This window comes from Rhynchophorus ferrugineus, unplaced genomic scaffold (genome assembly GCF_030347505.1).
Source record: "Rhynchophorus ferrugineus isolate W39M unplaced genomic scaffold, kcgeb_rfMv2 rfM2, whole genome shotgun sequence".
Taxonomy (NCBI): Eukaryota; Metazoa; Arthropoda; class Insecta; order Coleoptera; family Curculionidae; genus Rhynchophorus; species Rhynchophorus ferrugineus.
Window position 1 is genome coordinate 33,483,122 of NW_027472581.1, and position 17,834 is coordinate 33,500,955.

General features: G+C 31.6%; 2 protein-coding genes across 5 annotated transcripts in view; one reads left to right on the plus strand and one right to left on the minus strand.

The window, feature by feature from the left end:
* Nucleotides 1-17,834, plus strand: part of LOC143190643 (disks large 1 tumor suppressor protein) — a 676,624-nt gene that overhangs the window by 114,330 nt on the left and 544,460 nt on the right. The gene's annotated exons all lie outside the window — the stretch shown is intronic.
* On the minus strand, nucleotides 9,979-11,948 carry LOC143191989 (uncharacterized). The gene is made up of 2 exons (XM_076397451.1): nucleotides 10,963-11,948; nucleotides 9,979-10,897 (listed from the first exon to the last, which is right to left on the minus strand). The coding sequence occupies exons 1-2, from the start codon at nucleotides 11,946-11,948 to the stop codon at nucleotides 9,979-9,981; spliced, it is 1,905 nt and encodes a 634-aa protein (XP_076253566.1).

Genomic DNA, 17,834 nt, shown 5'->3' on the forward strand with positions numbered 1-17,834 from the left:
TCGGATCATTAGTTTGTTAATTATAGCATTTTGAGTGAATCAACTTTTGTAATTTGTAATAAAAATGGATAGAAAGGAATTTCGAGTGTGGATAAAATATTACTTTTTGAAAGGACAAAATACAGTTGAAGCAAAAACTTGGCTTGATGCCGAGTTTCTGGACACTGCTCCAGAAAGATCAACCATCTAGGATCGATATGCTAAGTTTAGACATGGCGAAATGAGCACCGAAGAGGGCGAACGCAGTGAACGCCCAAAAGAGGTTGTTACGGACGAAAACATTTAAAAAATCTACAAAATGATTTTGATACAAAATGACTGAATGACCGTAAATTGAAATTGAATGAAATAACAAATACTCTAAAGATATTAACTGAACGTTTACATAATCATACATATAATACATTTTAATAATCATTCACGAATATTTGGGTATGAGAAAGCTCTGTGCAAAGTGGGTGCCGCGTGAGCTCACTTTTGATCAAAAACAACGACGAGTTGATGATTCGGAGCAGTGTTTAAAGATGATCAAGCGTAATAAATCTAAGTTTTTGTATCGACATGTGACAATGGATGAAACATGGCTCCATCATTTCACTCCGAAGTCCAATCGACAGTCGTCCCAGTGGACTGCATAGGAAGAACCCACTCCAAAGCGTGAGAAAACGCAACAGTCGGCTAGCAACGTTATGGAGTCTGTATTTTGGGATGGGTATGGAGTAATTTTCATTGGCTACCTTGAAAAAGGAAGTACCTTTAACAGCGACTATTACATAGTATTAGTGGACGGTTTGAAGGACGAAATCGCCAAAAGACGGCCGCATTTCAATAAAAATAAAGTGCTGCTTGACCAAGACAATGCACCGTGTCACAAGTCAGTGAAAACGATGGTAAAAATCCATGACTCAGCACGCAGCGACTATTTCCTATTCTCAGATCTCAAAAGAATGCTCGTTGAGAAGAAATTTTCATCGAATGAAGAGCTGATCGCCAAAACTGAGGCCAATTTCGAAGCAAAGGACTATTCGTACTACAAAAATGGTATCGAAAAGTTGAAGGGTCTTTATAATCAGTGTATCACCCTTGAAGGGAATTATGTTGAATAAAATTAACTAATTTTGCCAAAAAAATGTGTTTTACTTTTACTATGGTAGGCCGGGCACTTTTCAATTGATCTGTTACCTGTAATGTATTATTATTATACCCCAAAAAATTTTCATTTAACAAAACACTGTTTATTGGGAGAATTCGTTTTGTACTCTTCTTCTATTAAAAAGTATTTTTTTCCTGAAAGTTAGTGCATATTGTTGAAAACAAAAAATTTCAGTGATAATTGATTTCAACATAATTAATAGTAAGTCCTGGTCAGTACTTTTGAGAATCAGGGATTAAAGGCTTAAATGTAAGGAAACTAGAAAGGCCGCCATTGACTGTAATTAACCTATTTGTCATCGGAAGACAAATTATAACTACACAAGTAATAATCTACCTTAAATTCTGTTACTATACTTTAAAAATTTAAAACAGAGTTATCTATAAATTTTAACCCTGCTTTACCAAACATGATGTACCATAAATTAAACCTGTATTTTCCTCTCATCCCTAATAACTAGTGTCCTAGTTTATTTATTCTTCGCTCTGCGCCTAATTAAAACCACCTTTGTTTCAAGCATGCTTCGCTATTCTTGTATCTTTTGTTTCAATGTAGCTCGGAAAAGTTTTGTTATGTCTACACTATACGATAATTCTGTTAAAACGTGCAAATTTCGCGAGTAAAAATATGTCATTGTTAATAACGTCTAAATAATGTGGAATATGTGTATACAAAACTTAATACAAGGTTTGCTTGATATATTTCTGCACTAATTTTTTTAAACAAATTATTGTCTCGTTAATAATAAACGAATTCGCTGGTATTGCTATTTGTATTTGGCAATATGTCTAATGTTATCGGTTTGTCGTAAGCATATTTTCAGTTTTTTGTGTAGATTATTTGGCATTAGGAGGTGAATAGAAAAATATTTCTATGCTAAACGGATAGAGGATCCTTTCTGCCGTCCTCAGTCTTCATTATCTTATTTTAGATACAAGAATACCAGAAAAGAACACCGCCGAAAAATATTAATTGATATTTTGTAGATGAAACACTAACTAACTATGGTACTGCTGATTGTTGATATTTACCATTAACACCAGACTTGTTTTCTATTCAAACGGAAGCTCTAAATTCATAAAATTATCTTAAGAACTAATTTAAAAGTACTCGAAATTATTTTAAGAAGAAAATTTTGTAAGAAAATCTTTCTTTAGAAGTTTTTTCCTATCATATATATTATTTTCCCTCTAGATTATTTTTAGATATTTGTAGAATGTACCCTATAAAATATCAGACTTAATTTCAGAGGGATTTGTCTAAAACATTCATGTATCTATGAATAAGTTGTTAAAGAAATTCATACAGATCGCAATCTAAAACTGATATGGTACTTTAGTTTAATACCTTATACTACTCCTAATAAATTAAAAAGTAAAGTATTTAACTCGCTGTATTAACTAATATCTGATAACCCAGTTTAACATACTCTTTGAAGATAATTATGTTACTGAAAATCGATATCCATAAATCATTATTTAGTTATATCGACCAATTTTACTATTAGTAATCGTGTAAAAGCTGTGTGAATACTTTAATCTGAACCAACTCAACTAAATATAAGAAACACCAATGTATCTATTTAAAAAATCATATCTGCTTAGGTGAACAGTGTCAAGATACAAATTTCCAATATAACGAAGCAGGTTAGAGTGACACTTGATACCAAATATCGATAAAAGAAATGCATAAAAAAGAATGAGGAGGAACTGCAAATTGATTAAAAGAAACTCAAAAAGAAGTTATTTAAAATAAATAAAAGAGTACAACAAGGTATTCCCTCTTAGCTCCGATTTTCAACATATACATGTAGTATATAAAGAAAGTAGAACAAAAAAAACTATATAACAACAATATGCATACTCTTATACGTAAATAGACAATTATAAAATATTAAAAAGTATCTAACATACTGATATAAAATTTCATGAGTTCGAAATAAGTTGAATAACATATTAACCAATAGTAATAGAGAAAAGTGCAGTAAAGCCTACAAAAATAGTTTTAAATTTTTTTATCGACTTGTTTTCTATTCAAAAGTAAGCTCTAATTTCATAAAATTATCCTAAAGAACTAATTTAAAAGTACTCAAAATTATTTTAATAAGAAAATTTTGCAAGAAAACCTTTCTTTAGAAGGCTTTTCCTATCATATATATTATTTTCCCTCTAGATTATTTTTAGATATTTCTAGAATGTACCCGATAAAATATTAGACTTAATTTCAGAGGAATTTGTTGAAAACATTCATGAACCATGAATAAGTTGTTAAAGAAATGCATACAGATCGCAATCTAAAACTGGTATGGTGCTTTAGTTTAATATCTTGTACTACTCCTAATAAATTAAAAAATAAAGTGTTTAACTCGCTGTATTAACTAATATCTGATAACCCAGTTTAACATACTCTTTGAAGATAATTATGTTACTGAAAATCATTAGAAATCCATAAATCATTATTTAATTATATCGACCAATTCCACTACTACTAATCGTGTGAAAGCTGTGTGAATACTTTAATCTGAACTAACTCAACTGAATATAAGAAACACAAATGTATCTATTTAAAAAATCATATCTGTTAATGCGAACAGTGTCAAGATACAAATTTCCAATATAACGAAGCAGGATAGAATGACACTTGATACCAATCAATATCGATGAAAGAAATGCATAAAAAAGAATGAGGAGGAACTGCAAATTGAACTAAAGAAGATCAAAAAGAGAAGGAAAAATGCATAAAATTATTTAAAATAAATAAAAGAGTGCAACAAGGTACTCCCTCTTAGTTCCGATTTTCAACATATACATGTAGTATATAAAGAAAGTAGAACAAAAAAACTATATAATAGCAATATGCATACACTTATACGTAAATAGACAATTTTAAAATATTAAAATGTATCTAACACACTGATATAAAATTCCAATTAACCAATAGTACTAGAGAGAAATATACTAAGCCTACAAAAATAAAAAATTATAAGATAAAGAACAAGATAGAACTAAATATAGTGAAAAATATAAAGCAACACAGAATAAAGTGACTAGATAGAAATTTTAACCATAATAGCACGGATAATTAAGAGTGAAATATCAAGATCAAAATAGCTTAATGAAATGAAGTATATTTTCCAGAGAAGTGTAGAATGATTTTAAAAAGTAGAAGGTAGAAGGTGGCGAAGAAAGTGTCTACAAATAAAGTAGAAAACAAACTGATCACTAAAAATAATCTGGTTTATTTTAAATCGATTAAACGGTGCTAATTATACCAACTAATTTTACTAACAATATATAACAACAAAACTTTCAACCAAATATTGGAACTGATTTATTAATTACTTTCCACCAAATAATAAAATTATCGCATCAGTATATTCGATAATACTTATTGTTGCACCTGTGTTGTCTTTTATAGCCTGTCTTTTCTCCTTAAATTAACGACCGTATTACTGTGTAAAAACTAGTAGCGGTCGTGAAACGCTTTCTATTAGATCTAGTAGTACAGTAGTGCAAACAAACTGACCATCATTTACCATTATCTTGCCTACTTGCACAAACACAAGCAATTACGCCCTTATGGCACTTTTCCCGTCCACCATGGAGCGGATTTCGCTGTAGACCAACTCTTATCATTACTTATCCGTTTTAAAACGGCGGTCCATTACGACACTACCTGCTTTTCTTATACCTCTCTCCTTGCAAAGACAATGAAATTAATACCACCCTTGTCGGAAACTGTTCCGGAAGCTGAACAGCTGAAAAATCCAGAAATAGAACGAAAGTGGCGCCTAATGAAAACTTATGCTTTTTTATCTGCTAAAAGGCGAATGTCACGTACTGGCTAAAATAATAAAATGTGTTATATAAGAAGCTGCTTTCGATTTTTAAAATTTTTAAATGTGCATATGGTAAGTAGGTAATTACAGTATAGTCTGTTCAAAGTTTTTTTAGTAATGCGTCATGGATATTTGTGACGTTGAAACATTGCAATACCGCATCAACTCTGAGTTTTAGTTCAGTTTGACTTTGACATACAATACAATTTTAATCTATATAAAATAATTGTACAAAAATGTTATCAAATGTAATTTATTTTAACATTATAGTATATCTGAAACTGCAGTTCATTATACAGCCACAATAATTTATAGGCAAGAGTTAAAACCTCATAACACTATTGTATTAAAGAATTTTGTATAAGTCTGACAAACGGACGGCGGCCGGTTGTTAGACGTACCCAAAATTATTCAATATATTAGTTATTACTACTACAGATCAAATACAGACAAACGTTATTTTAGCGCTATGATTATTTTGAAAAATTTGAAATAGCTCCGTAATATATATTACTTCGTTTGAAAATTCCCAAAACAATAGGTAGTCAGGGTTACAAATTGATTGCGGCTTTAATAACAAATTTCGAAAAGGAACTAGATAATGGAGGCCCCCTTTTGCCCATAATTTTCGTTAGAGAGGCAACTATTGATGATATTAAATAATATAGGTCCATAGAATTTTATTGAACATGTTTTTTAGCTGGTTGCTGCCGCGCTAAATATTAGTGTGGGTACTGTGAATAACATTGCTTACAAAATGAAGAATAATACGTTGGAAAACGTTAAGCAAGAAAACCCGTCTACATACAAAGTGGGTGACGAATCTTGACCTATACTTTATCTCGAACTGCTTGACTTACTTTTGTATGTTGACTTTTGTGATAAGCCTTCCAGAGCTAACTTAATATCCGATCTCTGCGATCCCTCACGGATGATGAGGGTATCTGTCTTAGAAGGTGGTTTGTGTTTACTGGAGGAAGCACTTCGTGTTACCTATTTATTATCCACAGGGGTGGTTTTGTTGGACGAAGAAATGAAGGGTAAAGGGGTGGAGGTGGTTCTGTGTGGGGTGGATGTAGATGTCGTGAGGGGGGAAGGGAGGAGGAAGATTTCAAAGGAATGGTTAGAGGTTTAAGAGGATTAGGAGGAAAAGTGGTCTCAGTGGCCTTTGTGACAACAGGGTTATATTGGGTGTTGCATGACACCGCTTTTTTTCCAGCTGATACTTTTTATGCAAAGGATGTTGAAAAAAGGGGGGTTAGCTGTTTCAATTTTTTTTTGGCTTCCATATATGACACTCCTTCAATCGTTTTGAATTTTGTTTATTTTATACTCAATTTTGTAAACTGGGTATCATCTATATCTGTAGTAATTTATATAGTTGAAAAGTGGAAATAAAGCTAGTAGTAGCACACTTTTTAGCGGTTGTGATACGTCTAACAGATTTCAATCCTTGAACGTTCATATTTTCCAGAATTTCATTCAGTGCTGCAATTTGTTAATTCACAGCATGTAACCAATTTAGTGCCTTATATGTTTCACCAGAAATTTCAAAAACTTCTAATTTTGACATATTTAACAAGCTAACTGATTTTTTTTTCATTTTCAACCATTATTAACAAGTCACTGGTTCTCAACTTTCTTACAGTTTCTAGATCGCCAAGATATACTGAAAAGTTAGTAATTTCCTTAAGTATATTCGACGTCTTAATAGAAGTAAATTTAATCATTTATGTCATTGACAGATTATGGTATAATTAATGAAATTATACACCACATAAAACGTCAACGCATATCCGAGAAGCTCAAAGGAAAATCGTTATCGAATGAACCACCGCATGTATCGGAGACTATTTTCCCGGCAGGAAATCGGAAATTGAAGACCTTTCTGGTGCAGTGCTGAAAATTGGGTATCGATCAAGATGGCGCCGGCATCAGATACCAAGTTTAATGCAACAGCACAGGTTTAATGGCGAACGATAATTTTCGGGCGTAATGAGAAAACTTTCAGATGTTTGTTTATGCACAATCAAATAAAGATCGGTGGGCTTATCTCAAATATTGTTGTTGAGAAGTTAGGCGAAGCGGCTTAGGCATCAAAAAACAACCTTATGGCCCTTGTTGTGAGATGCCATGTTACTGTGTAATTTAACTGAAATGCATCTAGGTATTAAAACATTAAAAGCAATTGTTAACTATATCAAATAAAGCCTAATTATATTAAATTAATAAATATATATTATAATCTAAAAATTACACTTTTAATTTACTTCAAAATTTATTTTAGCCTACTTGCTGAAGCGACAGCACAAACGTTACTTGTCTCACTCGTCACATCTGCCAGTGTAACAAAAACAAACTTTTTTTAAACCGGGACCATATCAGCACATCGATATAACATTCATGTTGGTGTAGTCATAATATGGTTCTAACTATCCGGCTATTTGTGTAAAACTTCCTGAATGATCAACGAGTGAGACGGAGGGATCTATTTTCTAATAGATTAGAACCCTCAATGTCGAATTTTATCGCCGTTCTACTAATCGTCTCTTCTTTTCGTTAAATAAAATAATATTTTCAAGTGAACTAAGAGCTCCTGTTTTCTAAATACTTTCACATATTTTAACTAACCGGAGTCGATTTAATTCTCTAGATATGAAGACAGGTTGACGGTGAAATGGCAATCGTTCTGTAGTTACTCAAAGCGTTTCTTGCTGTAGTTAAGTAGAGTCCGACCAATAGAACCGCACCGGAAGCTGTAAGGCTCCAAGCCGACACATGCATCACAGTTCAAGGTGTAAGGCCACCACGATTGGATTGAAGTTGCGATGAATTAACATAATTTAGTCGAATTTGAACAGAAGCTTGCAATTCATGGTGAACGCCCACCAAATTTAGATTGTAATAGCTCAGTTTCTTAGCCGTACGCTATTGGAATCTAGAGTCACCAAAGTCGGGAAACCATTCCATAAAAGGATACCATGGAAATTTGGGTGGAAGTAGTGCACAGGCGATACTCAACCATAATTGTACAAAGTTTATAAGCTATAAGAACGAACAACGACTACATACTTCCCTGTGTTATATTATACTGTTCCGACTATTCGTCTACTTGTGAAAAAACAACCTGAATATTGCACCAATAAGAGGGTCTGTAATAGATAAAAACGGTCAGTGTCGCTTTGTATCGCTTAAATTTAAATAATATTTCCAAGTAAATGAATATTTTATAGACCCTTTCACATATTCTAAGTTACATTCATTAATAATGTTTTTGAAAGTACGAGTTAAGGTGCTAATATATAAATTATATATCATTAAATTATATAACGTATAAATTATATAACATATAAATTATATAACATATAAATTATATGACATTTATATAACATATAAACATAAAAATTATAATTAATCAAATAGCATAAAGATAGGGAGAATGATTGTTCGAAGAAGCAATATTTTTGTTACATTATAAATTAAAAATTCTATTTATACTAAACCAGCTGATATCCGCCCGCTTCGCTAAGGACAGGATAAGAGTTAATTGCGGAATATATGTGAAAAACCTGAATAGAATTATTAATTTCAAAATAATATTTAAGATAAATTTAAAATTTTAATTTGTATACCCTTAAAAATTGAACTTCGACTTCGTTTCATTTCTAGATTTTTTTTAATAAACATTTAACTTATATTTGTTTCATAACTTTAGTAACCATTCTAGTCTATCTTTCATGTACTGTAAGAATCCAATACGTTTGAACAATTGATCGCATTTTCTAAAGCTCACAAAACACCTTTCTTTATAAAACCAAAAACTCTGGTCTGTATAGATTTTCAGAGATATTTGCATATTTCCTGTTCCCCATCTTAGGATGCTGAAACCACTCTCGATATTTAATCTTACTTATAGGGTTTTCTTAATAAATATTTGAGAACACCCACATACATTTGTACATTTCCTCATAACAGGGCAAATGATATAAACATCTTGCAAATGACGAGATATTCGTATAGCCCGCACCAATATGGAGTTTCAAATTTTGGTTTTGATAACCCCTCGTGTCACTTAATTTATAAAATTCAACATTGTAGTGGCGTTAAATGTCACACCAAAAGCTACAGGAAATTTTATTTGTTAGTGTTATATTAATATTACAGTAGTAAGATAGCATGAATGAATCGAATTGAAAAGAACGGCATATACCGAGGAAACTGATGTTGGCAATGAGTGAGGATTAATAGCATAAAAAACTAAAAAGGTATATAGATAGAATGACTGTGTCCTTCCCTTTTTATATTATATAACATATCAGCATTATCCTTATCCTATATTACTGCCTATCCTCCAATCAACCTTATGAATAAATTAAATCCAAGTAAACAATAAATATTCGCTCTATATATCCGATTATACTATCGTATTATCGTGTTTGAAATTTAACAAACCATAAAACATTACGGATATAGAACGTCCAACGTCTCATAACCGCATGTTAATAATTATTTCGTTTTTAAAAAAAATTCTCTTGTGCCGGTTGAGTTGTTTCATGCTCGGCATTTATGGTGATAACTGCTTGAATGTCACACTTTCCGATGATATAGAATATTAAAAATATCGGAATATTCTAATACAGTTTATTACATTTTAATGCATCTATTGTATGTATAGATATAACATCGTTAGGTCTTTTCGGTTGTTGTTAGGTCTCTATAAAAGTAGCTCAATGTCACAAATCTGGTATATAATTAGGTTTATGAAAATCACTTCGAAATTACGGAATTATAGTTTTACCAGAATAGCAAATGGCGATCGGTTAAAATGACACATATTTCATTAATTAGTGGTTGGAATTAATTCCATTAAACTATTAAATCCCCAACCAGTTATTAAAAAAAGTTATTATTCAACTGACACAAAAACAAATATTTACTATAATAATAATTTATGAATACTATTTAAGCAATAAATTAATTGTAAACATTATATTTTGCCTTTACTTTTCTTTGAAGACTTATCGTTCTTTTTCTTTTCTTTTTTGTTGCCTTTAGAATCTTTTTTCTTCGATTCCTTATCCTTCTTTGGTTTGTAATTTGGAAAGATTCCGAGGAAAAACTCATCGTTTACAGCGTCTTTAAGAGGGAACATAAACCTCTTGTTTTCTTCTTCTTTTAGTCGTTCTCGTTCCAATTCTTGTTGTTCCTTCTTTTGTCTTTCTAATTCCATTTTTTCCTCCTTAGTTAGCTTTGGGGTCTTGTCACTCTTCTTACTCGATTTACTCTTCTTGTCACTGCTTTTCTTAGATTTTTTATCCTTACTTTTCTTTTCCTTGCTGCTTTTTGTACTTTTGCTTTTCTTGCTGCTTTTATCCTTCTTGGCTTTTTTTTCGCCCTTTTTTTTCTTTTCCTTTTTAGGTTTCTTCAAAGGTGGCTTTTTAAAGTCGGTCTTTAAATCCTTGGGAATATTCCAATCGGTGTTTAACTCTTGGGTTACCAGAAATTGTGGTTGTATTAATGCTTTCCGAGCTAAATCAAAAGAAAATTGAGGATAGAAATAATCAAAGATAATTTCCTTAACGGCCAACAGAATACAGGAATTGATAAAAATACTGGACCCATCTTCCGTTTTCGTAGGATTAGTGGACGTTTTATTTCTAACTTTTTGGCGACTAGACGAATCATTTTTGATGTGAGTGGTTGAGGGTGTCCAGCCTATTTTTGAGTCATTTGCCATCTCATTTTTCAGTTGCCATATATTGTACTCGTAAAAGGCCTTCAATATTTGTTCATTGTCTGATACTTCATCAGTATTGTCATTTTGCATAGTTTTGCCCTCCATGCTACTGATAGATACCAGTTTGCTTGGACAGTCTGCAATAATTGGTTTTCTTTGAACGTTAGTCCTGAAAATTGCTATGTCTTAAATCAATTCATAATCAAAATTATATAAAATTATTCATATAGTTACCACTCGCAATGTTCTTCCGGTTCTGGCTTTTCCAAATTTTTCACAGATGTAATTGTGTCTTCTGATTCTTTCAATAAAGCGGATAAGGATTTAAAACGCGGTGGTGTTGACATATCGGGTTTATAGAATTCTGTAGTGGATGATGTTGTACTATCCCTGATTTCATGGGAGGAAATTAATGTCTGGTAACTGTCTTCAGTAGGGGGTTCAATAGAGGATGCACAATCTCTCATCATAATTGGTTTATTTGATACCTTAAAAGCTTGAATTGACTCATCACGTTTGATTATGAAATATTCATTAGAATTTTCATCAACTGACTGACATACTGATGTACTCGAAGTTGATAATAAACTATCTATGCTGATTTTATTAAGATCTTCATTGTCTTGCCTAAACGCGAATAAGTTCTTTGGTGTAGGTAATTTGGAACCCCCTGATTGAATATATTCTTCAGCGATCATCACAGCTTCAGCAAATATATCAAACATAAGTTCCTTTGTCATGTCATCCATAGTAATTAATTTGAATACGAACATTAACCATTCCAACACGGTTTTCTGTTGCTCCTTCTGGAATCGGTACTCGTCTTGAGTTTTCCATAAACAATCGACCACGACGTCTAAAAACCAGAATTGGACCAGATTTTGTTTGTAATGTTGACAGGAGAAATAATCCGATAACAACTGGATACTGTCTCTGATTCCATTTTCTCTTACGTAAGGGATATCCAATGTATCTAGGGAATCTGGAATTGTAGGTAAAATAGTAACGTAGCAATCGGTGATGAGTTCTCTTGGAGTTGGAGGTGGTACAGCTGGCGGGTCTTTTTCTAGGGATTTTTGGTAAAAATATATTGCATTTTCAGGCAGCAGTTTGATTGGTTCGATTGTTTCGATCTCCTCAAAATTAACATCCCGAGACTTTTTCTCATCGTTTCCGAGTTTGAATAGTTCGTCATTTTCTTTCACTTCGATGGTTTCCATGAAAGTTAGACTCAATGTCAATGTCAATGTCAAGTTATAATGATAAGGATATTGTTATGCTGACAGAAAGATTTTTTATTTGTTACATTTAATTATTCAAAACAAAATTTGTGGTAGCCGATGTAATTAAGATATGTATCAAATGTATGTTCTATTAAAGAACCCAATTTACGGATGATATTCTACAATTACAATTTAAAAGTTCGAGCTTTGTTTGACCACTAAAATATATTTTTTGTATAATACAATTACTGTAATATAACATCAATGACATAAATATAATAATTATTACTAATTATAGTACTATCGATAATAGTATAGTTTGTTATTATGCGTCCTTGTAATTCATGATTTTTATAGTCAAATTATTGAACTAAAATTTGACATGAGGATTTCATAAAGAAGAAAAACATATATAGTCAATCAAAATAGCAGTGACACGGGAAACGTCGCGATGTTGCCGCAGCTACTCTGAGTTTTAGTACATTTAGGGTCTTACATATAACAAAATTTTAATATAAATAAAATAATTGAACAAATGTTCTATTAAATATAATTTATTTAATATTATAGTACATCAAATGCATTTATTATCGAAGAATTTAAAACTACAAATAATTTTACAGCCACAATAATTTATAGGTTTAATTAACAATTGTATATCTGAGAATGTATTTTACTTCCATTAGAGATCATATTTATGTTTTATTCTTAGTTCTTGTTTCTTTCGGTGCAATGTATCCTTGTAAATTCATTATGATATTACTATATTTCTCTCTAGTTTGTCCTGTTACTATATGTATACGTCTTTCTTGATAAAACTACATTTAATTACTGCATTCTCCTTGATGCATTTGCCATATCTGCAAAACAGTTAATGTTATTTCTCTACTCATACATGTTAACCAAACGTTCATGTATATTCTGAACAATAACACACATGCTCATAAAGCTTTCATCTATAATACAATTCCCTACAATTAAAGTATATTAATTGTATACTATATACCTTTAGTGGTTTCCTTTTTCATCACTCTGTCTTGATAATCGTTAGCATTGAATCATAAGCCAACATTCATAAAGTTATATTCAATCACAGTCACGTTCAGAAATATTAGTCAAGTTAATAACCAAGCTGTTTATTTCCAATCTATTGTAAACTTGCTCAAGATTGTACTACCATTGTACCAGTGTCGGATCGAGCTCATACAAACCGAAGGTGTTATTTTCGACAATGCTTCTTTCCATAAATCCAGACATTTCTGGTTTGTATATGCTGAATATCTATTGTAATAATTCTTTGCAATACCCCATATCAACTCAATTGGATTAAAAATGCAGGGATAGAAAGGGAGACATAATAGTCTGGGGCCATAACATTCAGTAATCTGATTTACTATGTATCTTTTCTCAGGCTTAATTCCAAAAAAAGTAAATTACATAAAATGCAATCAAATATTTGAAATAGTTCATTCTTTAACATGATTTCCTCGAAACTTATTTTATGTACTTTAAGCCATTCCTTAATTGCAGCCGTTGTTGATGAACTTGTTAAGATTTTCTCCACCAGTGTACTCTATATATATGGTATATATGGTGCATTGTACAAAACAATAACTGATGGTTCCTCCAAGTTCTTTAAAAGCTGATCTTTGAACTACTGCAAAGACAAGTTATGGTTCATTTCTTCATAGTACTCACCCTTGGACTTATTCCAACGTTTACCTTTTGCCATGAAACTTTGTTGTCTTTATACTATATTTATTATCATCTTGCCATGAGCAACCCAATGTACTATTCTGAAATATCCATGGCTCTTTTGTATATATAAATTGATATAATTCTTCCTTGATTTTGTTATATGTTTTTAAAAATAGTATTCTTTTAAAAGCAATCTCTGGTTCCATTAAACCCCTTCGAAGGTTATCTTTACACCACTTAAATCCTATATTATTCAACAATGTATGAACGGATGTTCTACATCTCTCAAATAGCTGTATATCTTTTGGATCTTTGTGGATACTTTCCAGACTAACAATTTTCTTCTTCTGAAATAATTATGTTAAATTATGTTTCGATTGAAAAAACTACTTACTGTTTTATACATTTCGTATATTTGATCTCTGAAACACCAAGATTGATCTTGATTCGTCACCTGTTTCGTATAAACAAGGTTTGTTTTTGAAGAATTTAAGGTTATATTGTTCTTTATTTTTTGAGATATTTTAGTAACCGTGTCCGTACTAATAAACCTAAAGGCATGAACAGAGGCATCAGCACATTAATGTTAGTGTTCCCCAGCTCCTGGATGATGATGGCTTAGTCAGAAAATTAAAGAATGTAGAACCATTTGAGTGAAGTTATAAGTAAAACTAAACAAAATATTTTGCTATGGATTTTATGTCAGGCCAACCACTTGGTTCAGTAAGTAATGTAATATCATGATAAACTATTCGACCTAACGAATAACTGTGTGCTTCTTAATTCTGAAAAATACCAGGTCCAGATAAAGCTATTGCATTCGTTGTGGCCTCAAAACTTATATTTTATCGGAAAATAGTATATTGTTACTTAAACTCGGAAATTTATTACTTTCAAATTTCAATTCCCGATAAATCTGAATTACTTACGAAACATTTTAAAATACAAATATTAGTTTCCTGAAACTATGACTTTAGATTTTAGACTCTCCTTTCTGCTAACAATAAATAATTAATTGTGCTATGGGTAATACATTCAGGGATCGCAGTGAAAAAATTGAGCACGTCGTTAGATATTCATGTAAATAGGGTTTGCCAAAATTGTGTTTTGCTGCTAATGTAAATTTGTTCTCTTTTTACTACAAGATCAACAAATATTTAACTCTTTATATTGAAATAATCTTGGTTATATCATTTACGATTATTTTTTAAGCATCGTGCCAATATATTAGAAATATCCTTTCCATTTTGAAAGTTTACAAACAATTAATAGATCACGATTTAAATGGAATTAATAAAAGTAAGAAGAGTAGGAGGACCGTCCTGTCGTATTGACCACTCAGGATACCAACTTTGTTTGCCATCATATGGATACAGCTGATATTCAACTATGTTTTTTATAGAGGATTCAAGTCGAACAGAACCTTTTTATTATAATTAAATTTTTCGTTGATGTAGTTGTCTTTTTTTGTTTGTAATAATATTTTTTTAAATTAATCTCTTAGAACGTCAACAATCTGTCCGTGGGCAATACGCATTATTATATGATTTCCGTTATATAATATAACCATCTTGACATGTAGAAGATCACTTCAGTAAGTGATCTGCTGTACAACTTATAATCTAAATCTTATTCTAGATACTATACTAATGTATTTTAAAGTCTGTACCAACTATATACTATACTAAGACTATTCTAACTTATTCTAGAGATTATCAAATCTCACTCAATGTGTCTATTAATCAGTTCTTATGGTAGTTTGCGTATGAGCCTATGCACTTCACTGTCATTGAGCACATTTAACTGTTTGGCAGGTGCCTAGTAGTGTTTAGCCTAATAGTCTTTCAGAGTACTTCGCACTAGCACTTCGAATCACACTCGCTTTGGGTTCTATGGAGATATCGCTTTGAATTAATTTGTTGGACACGTACTATAGGGCATCGACGATGATTCGCAACACTTTATTATGGAACCTCTGGAGGATATCTATGTTAGATTTGCTATTAGTACCTCACACTTCAATATTACAGGCCCAAATGGGCCTAAGTATTGACTTATATACCAAAACCTTGTTATCTAATGATAATATAGATTTACGCCCTATCAGCCAACACATTTGTTTCAGTTTAAGCCTAAGCTGTTTGCGTTTTGTCACTATATGTTTTTTCCATGTCAAACGTTGATCAAAAGGCATTCCCAGATATTTAACGTTGTCTGATTGCGGAAGTTAATGATTATTCAATTTTATTGAGAGGCATGTGCTTCTACAAAAGGTGAATGTCACATGGGTAGATTTTGTCTCATTTGCTTTGATACGCCATGTTTTCAACCACAATTCGACTTTGTTTAGATGAAGTTTGAGGTTTTTTTGTGGCTGATATATATTGTTACTGAGGGTGGTCTGGAAATTGGTTTTGGTTGGTTTTCTTTGTTGCCCTGGTTTTCTTCTGTCTGTTCTGTCATGGCACTGAAACCGTTGTATGTTTAAATGGATTTTTGAAGCACATAGTCGCTGATTTTCGTTTGATTTCTGACGATTTTTTCTTCCGGACTTTACATTAACCGTACAGATCACTTAATAGTTATTAAATGTTTAATTTAAATTTTTAAGTTTACGCGCTTCATATTTTACTCGATCAATTTACCGTTCCGAAAATAAGAAAGAAAATTCCTAGAAGGTAGAGCCTTGCTTATTAAAAAAAATTAATTTCACCTTCAAAAGTTCACGTTTTAAATCCTACAATGGTTGAGACTAGGTTTTCAATTTTTATGACCGAAACTTTTATGACAAAAGTAGTAACTTAGATGCTTTTTTTAACAGAGCGTTCTGAAAGTTGCGCCTGCACTCCGCGGTGGTTTGAAGAGAACTAATAATTGTTTTAATGAAAGGTATCTATATGAATCATATTAAACAGCTTTGTTCTTTTGCCAGAGCAACGTTGTAAATACGCTCAAACTCAGATACTATAAAATGGTGATATTCGTGATTTGACAACTGATAACTCGTATTTGTAGGTCATTATGCCTGACTCGTAGTATTTTCGTGGATGAGAAACCTATTTATGGGATCTTCGAATATTGTGATTAAAAATTAATTATTAAAAAGATATTAAATTAATAAATAAATAATAACCATCAGGATATTTAAAAATTGAATCGATAAATCGTAAAGGCCGCAGCATCTCGCATCGATTTACCCTAAGGTAACTTTTTCGAGGGCTCCTGGAGGAGAATAAAAAACAGATCCAAACAGGAAAGAATTCCTGACAATATGGCGAAACGTTCTTGAAATAATAAATAATAGAGAATTTATTGTACCGTCCGTCTTGATTTATTTATTCGCCAACTAATTTCATTTGGAACTCGTCTCTCTCGTGTTCTCCTCGTTGTTTTTATCGGTTCGTAAATTCATAGTACGTCCAACCACACGGATATACTGCTTATAATTTATGATGTTTTTTCGTTTTGGTTGGAACATGTCTTGAATTTTTCCTTTAATTATCCGGCCCCTCCGCCAAATCATAAAGAAAACACGATTATGAGGCTAAGGGTCCGTAGCACGCGAGTTAAACATCAAATAATCAAAAATGTTTTACGCTTGTGAGTTTTTACCTTTTTTGGTTTGTTTTTATAATTGTATGTTGATTCTATAATTAATATTTTTGTAATAAATTTGCCTTCGCCAAATTATCACTATATTGTTGTTTGTTTGAACAGGTGATGTAAATATTTATATTTCTTTAAGCATTTTGTTCGTTAGAGTTGTATTAATATTAGGCTGATTATTATTTTTAGTCAACTTTTGTGCTTCTTTAAGAGAAACAAAAAATCTATGAATTGTGTGTTGGAAATTTTAGAATGGGTGGTGAGGCTCCTTTAAAGTTCATATAATTTTTTGAAATATTAAAAAAAAAAATTTTTATTGCTCTTGGTGAGTCCACAATCTGCCCTATTGGCAATAAGTATTTCTTCTGTCTATATTATATATACATGGCATGTAGAAAATCACTTCATTAAGCAATCTTCTGTTAAATATTAAAAATAAACTAAATATTTTACTTTTATTTTTTACAAATTATTATGTTCCTCAGGATCTACTATGAAGAGAGGAATGTTAGTATTTCCTTAGTAGAAGGATATATAAATAAAATTCTAATTTGCTTTGTGTGATAAATTTAGTGTCGC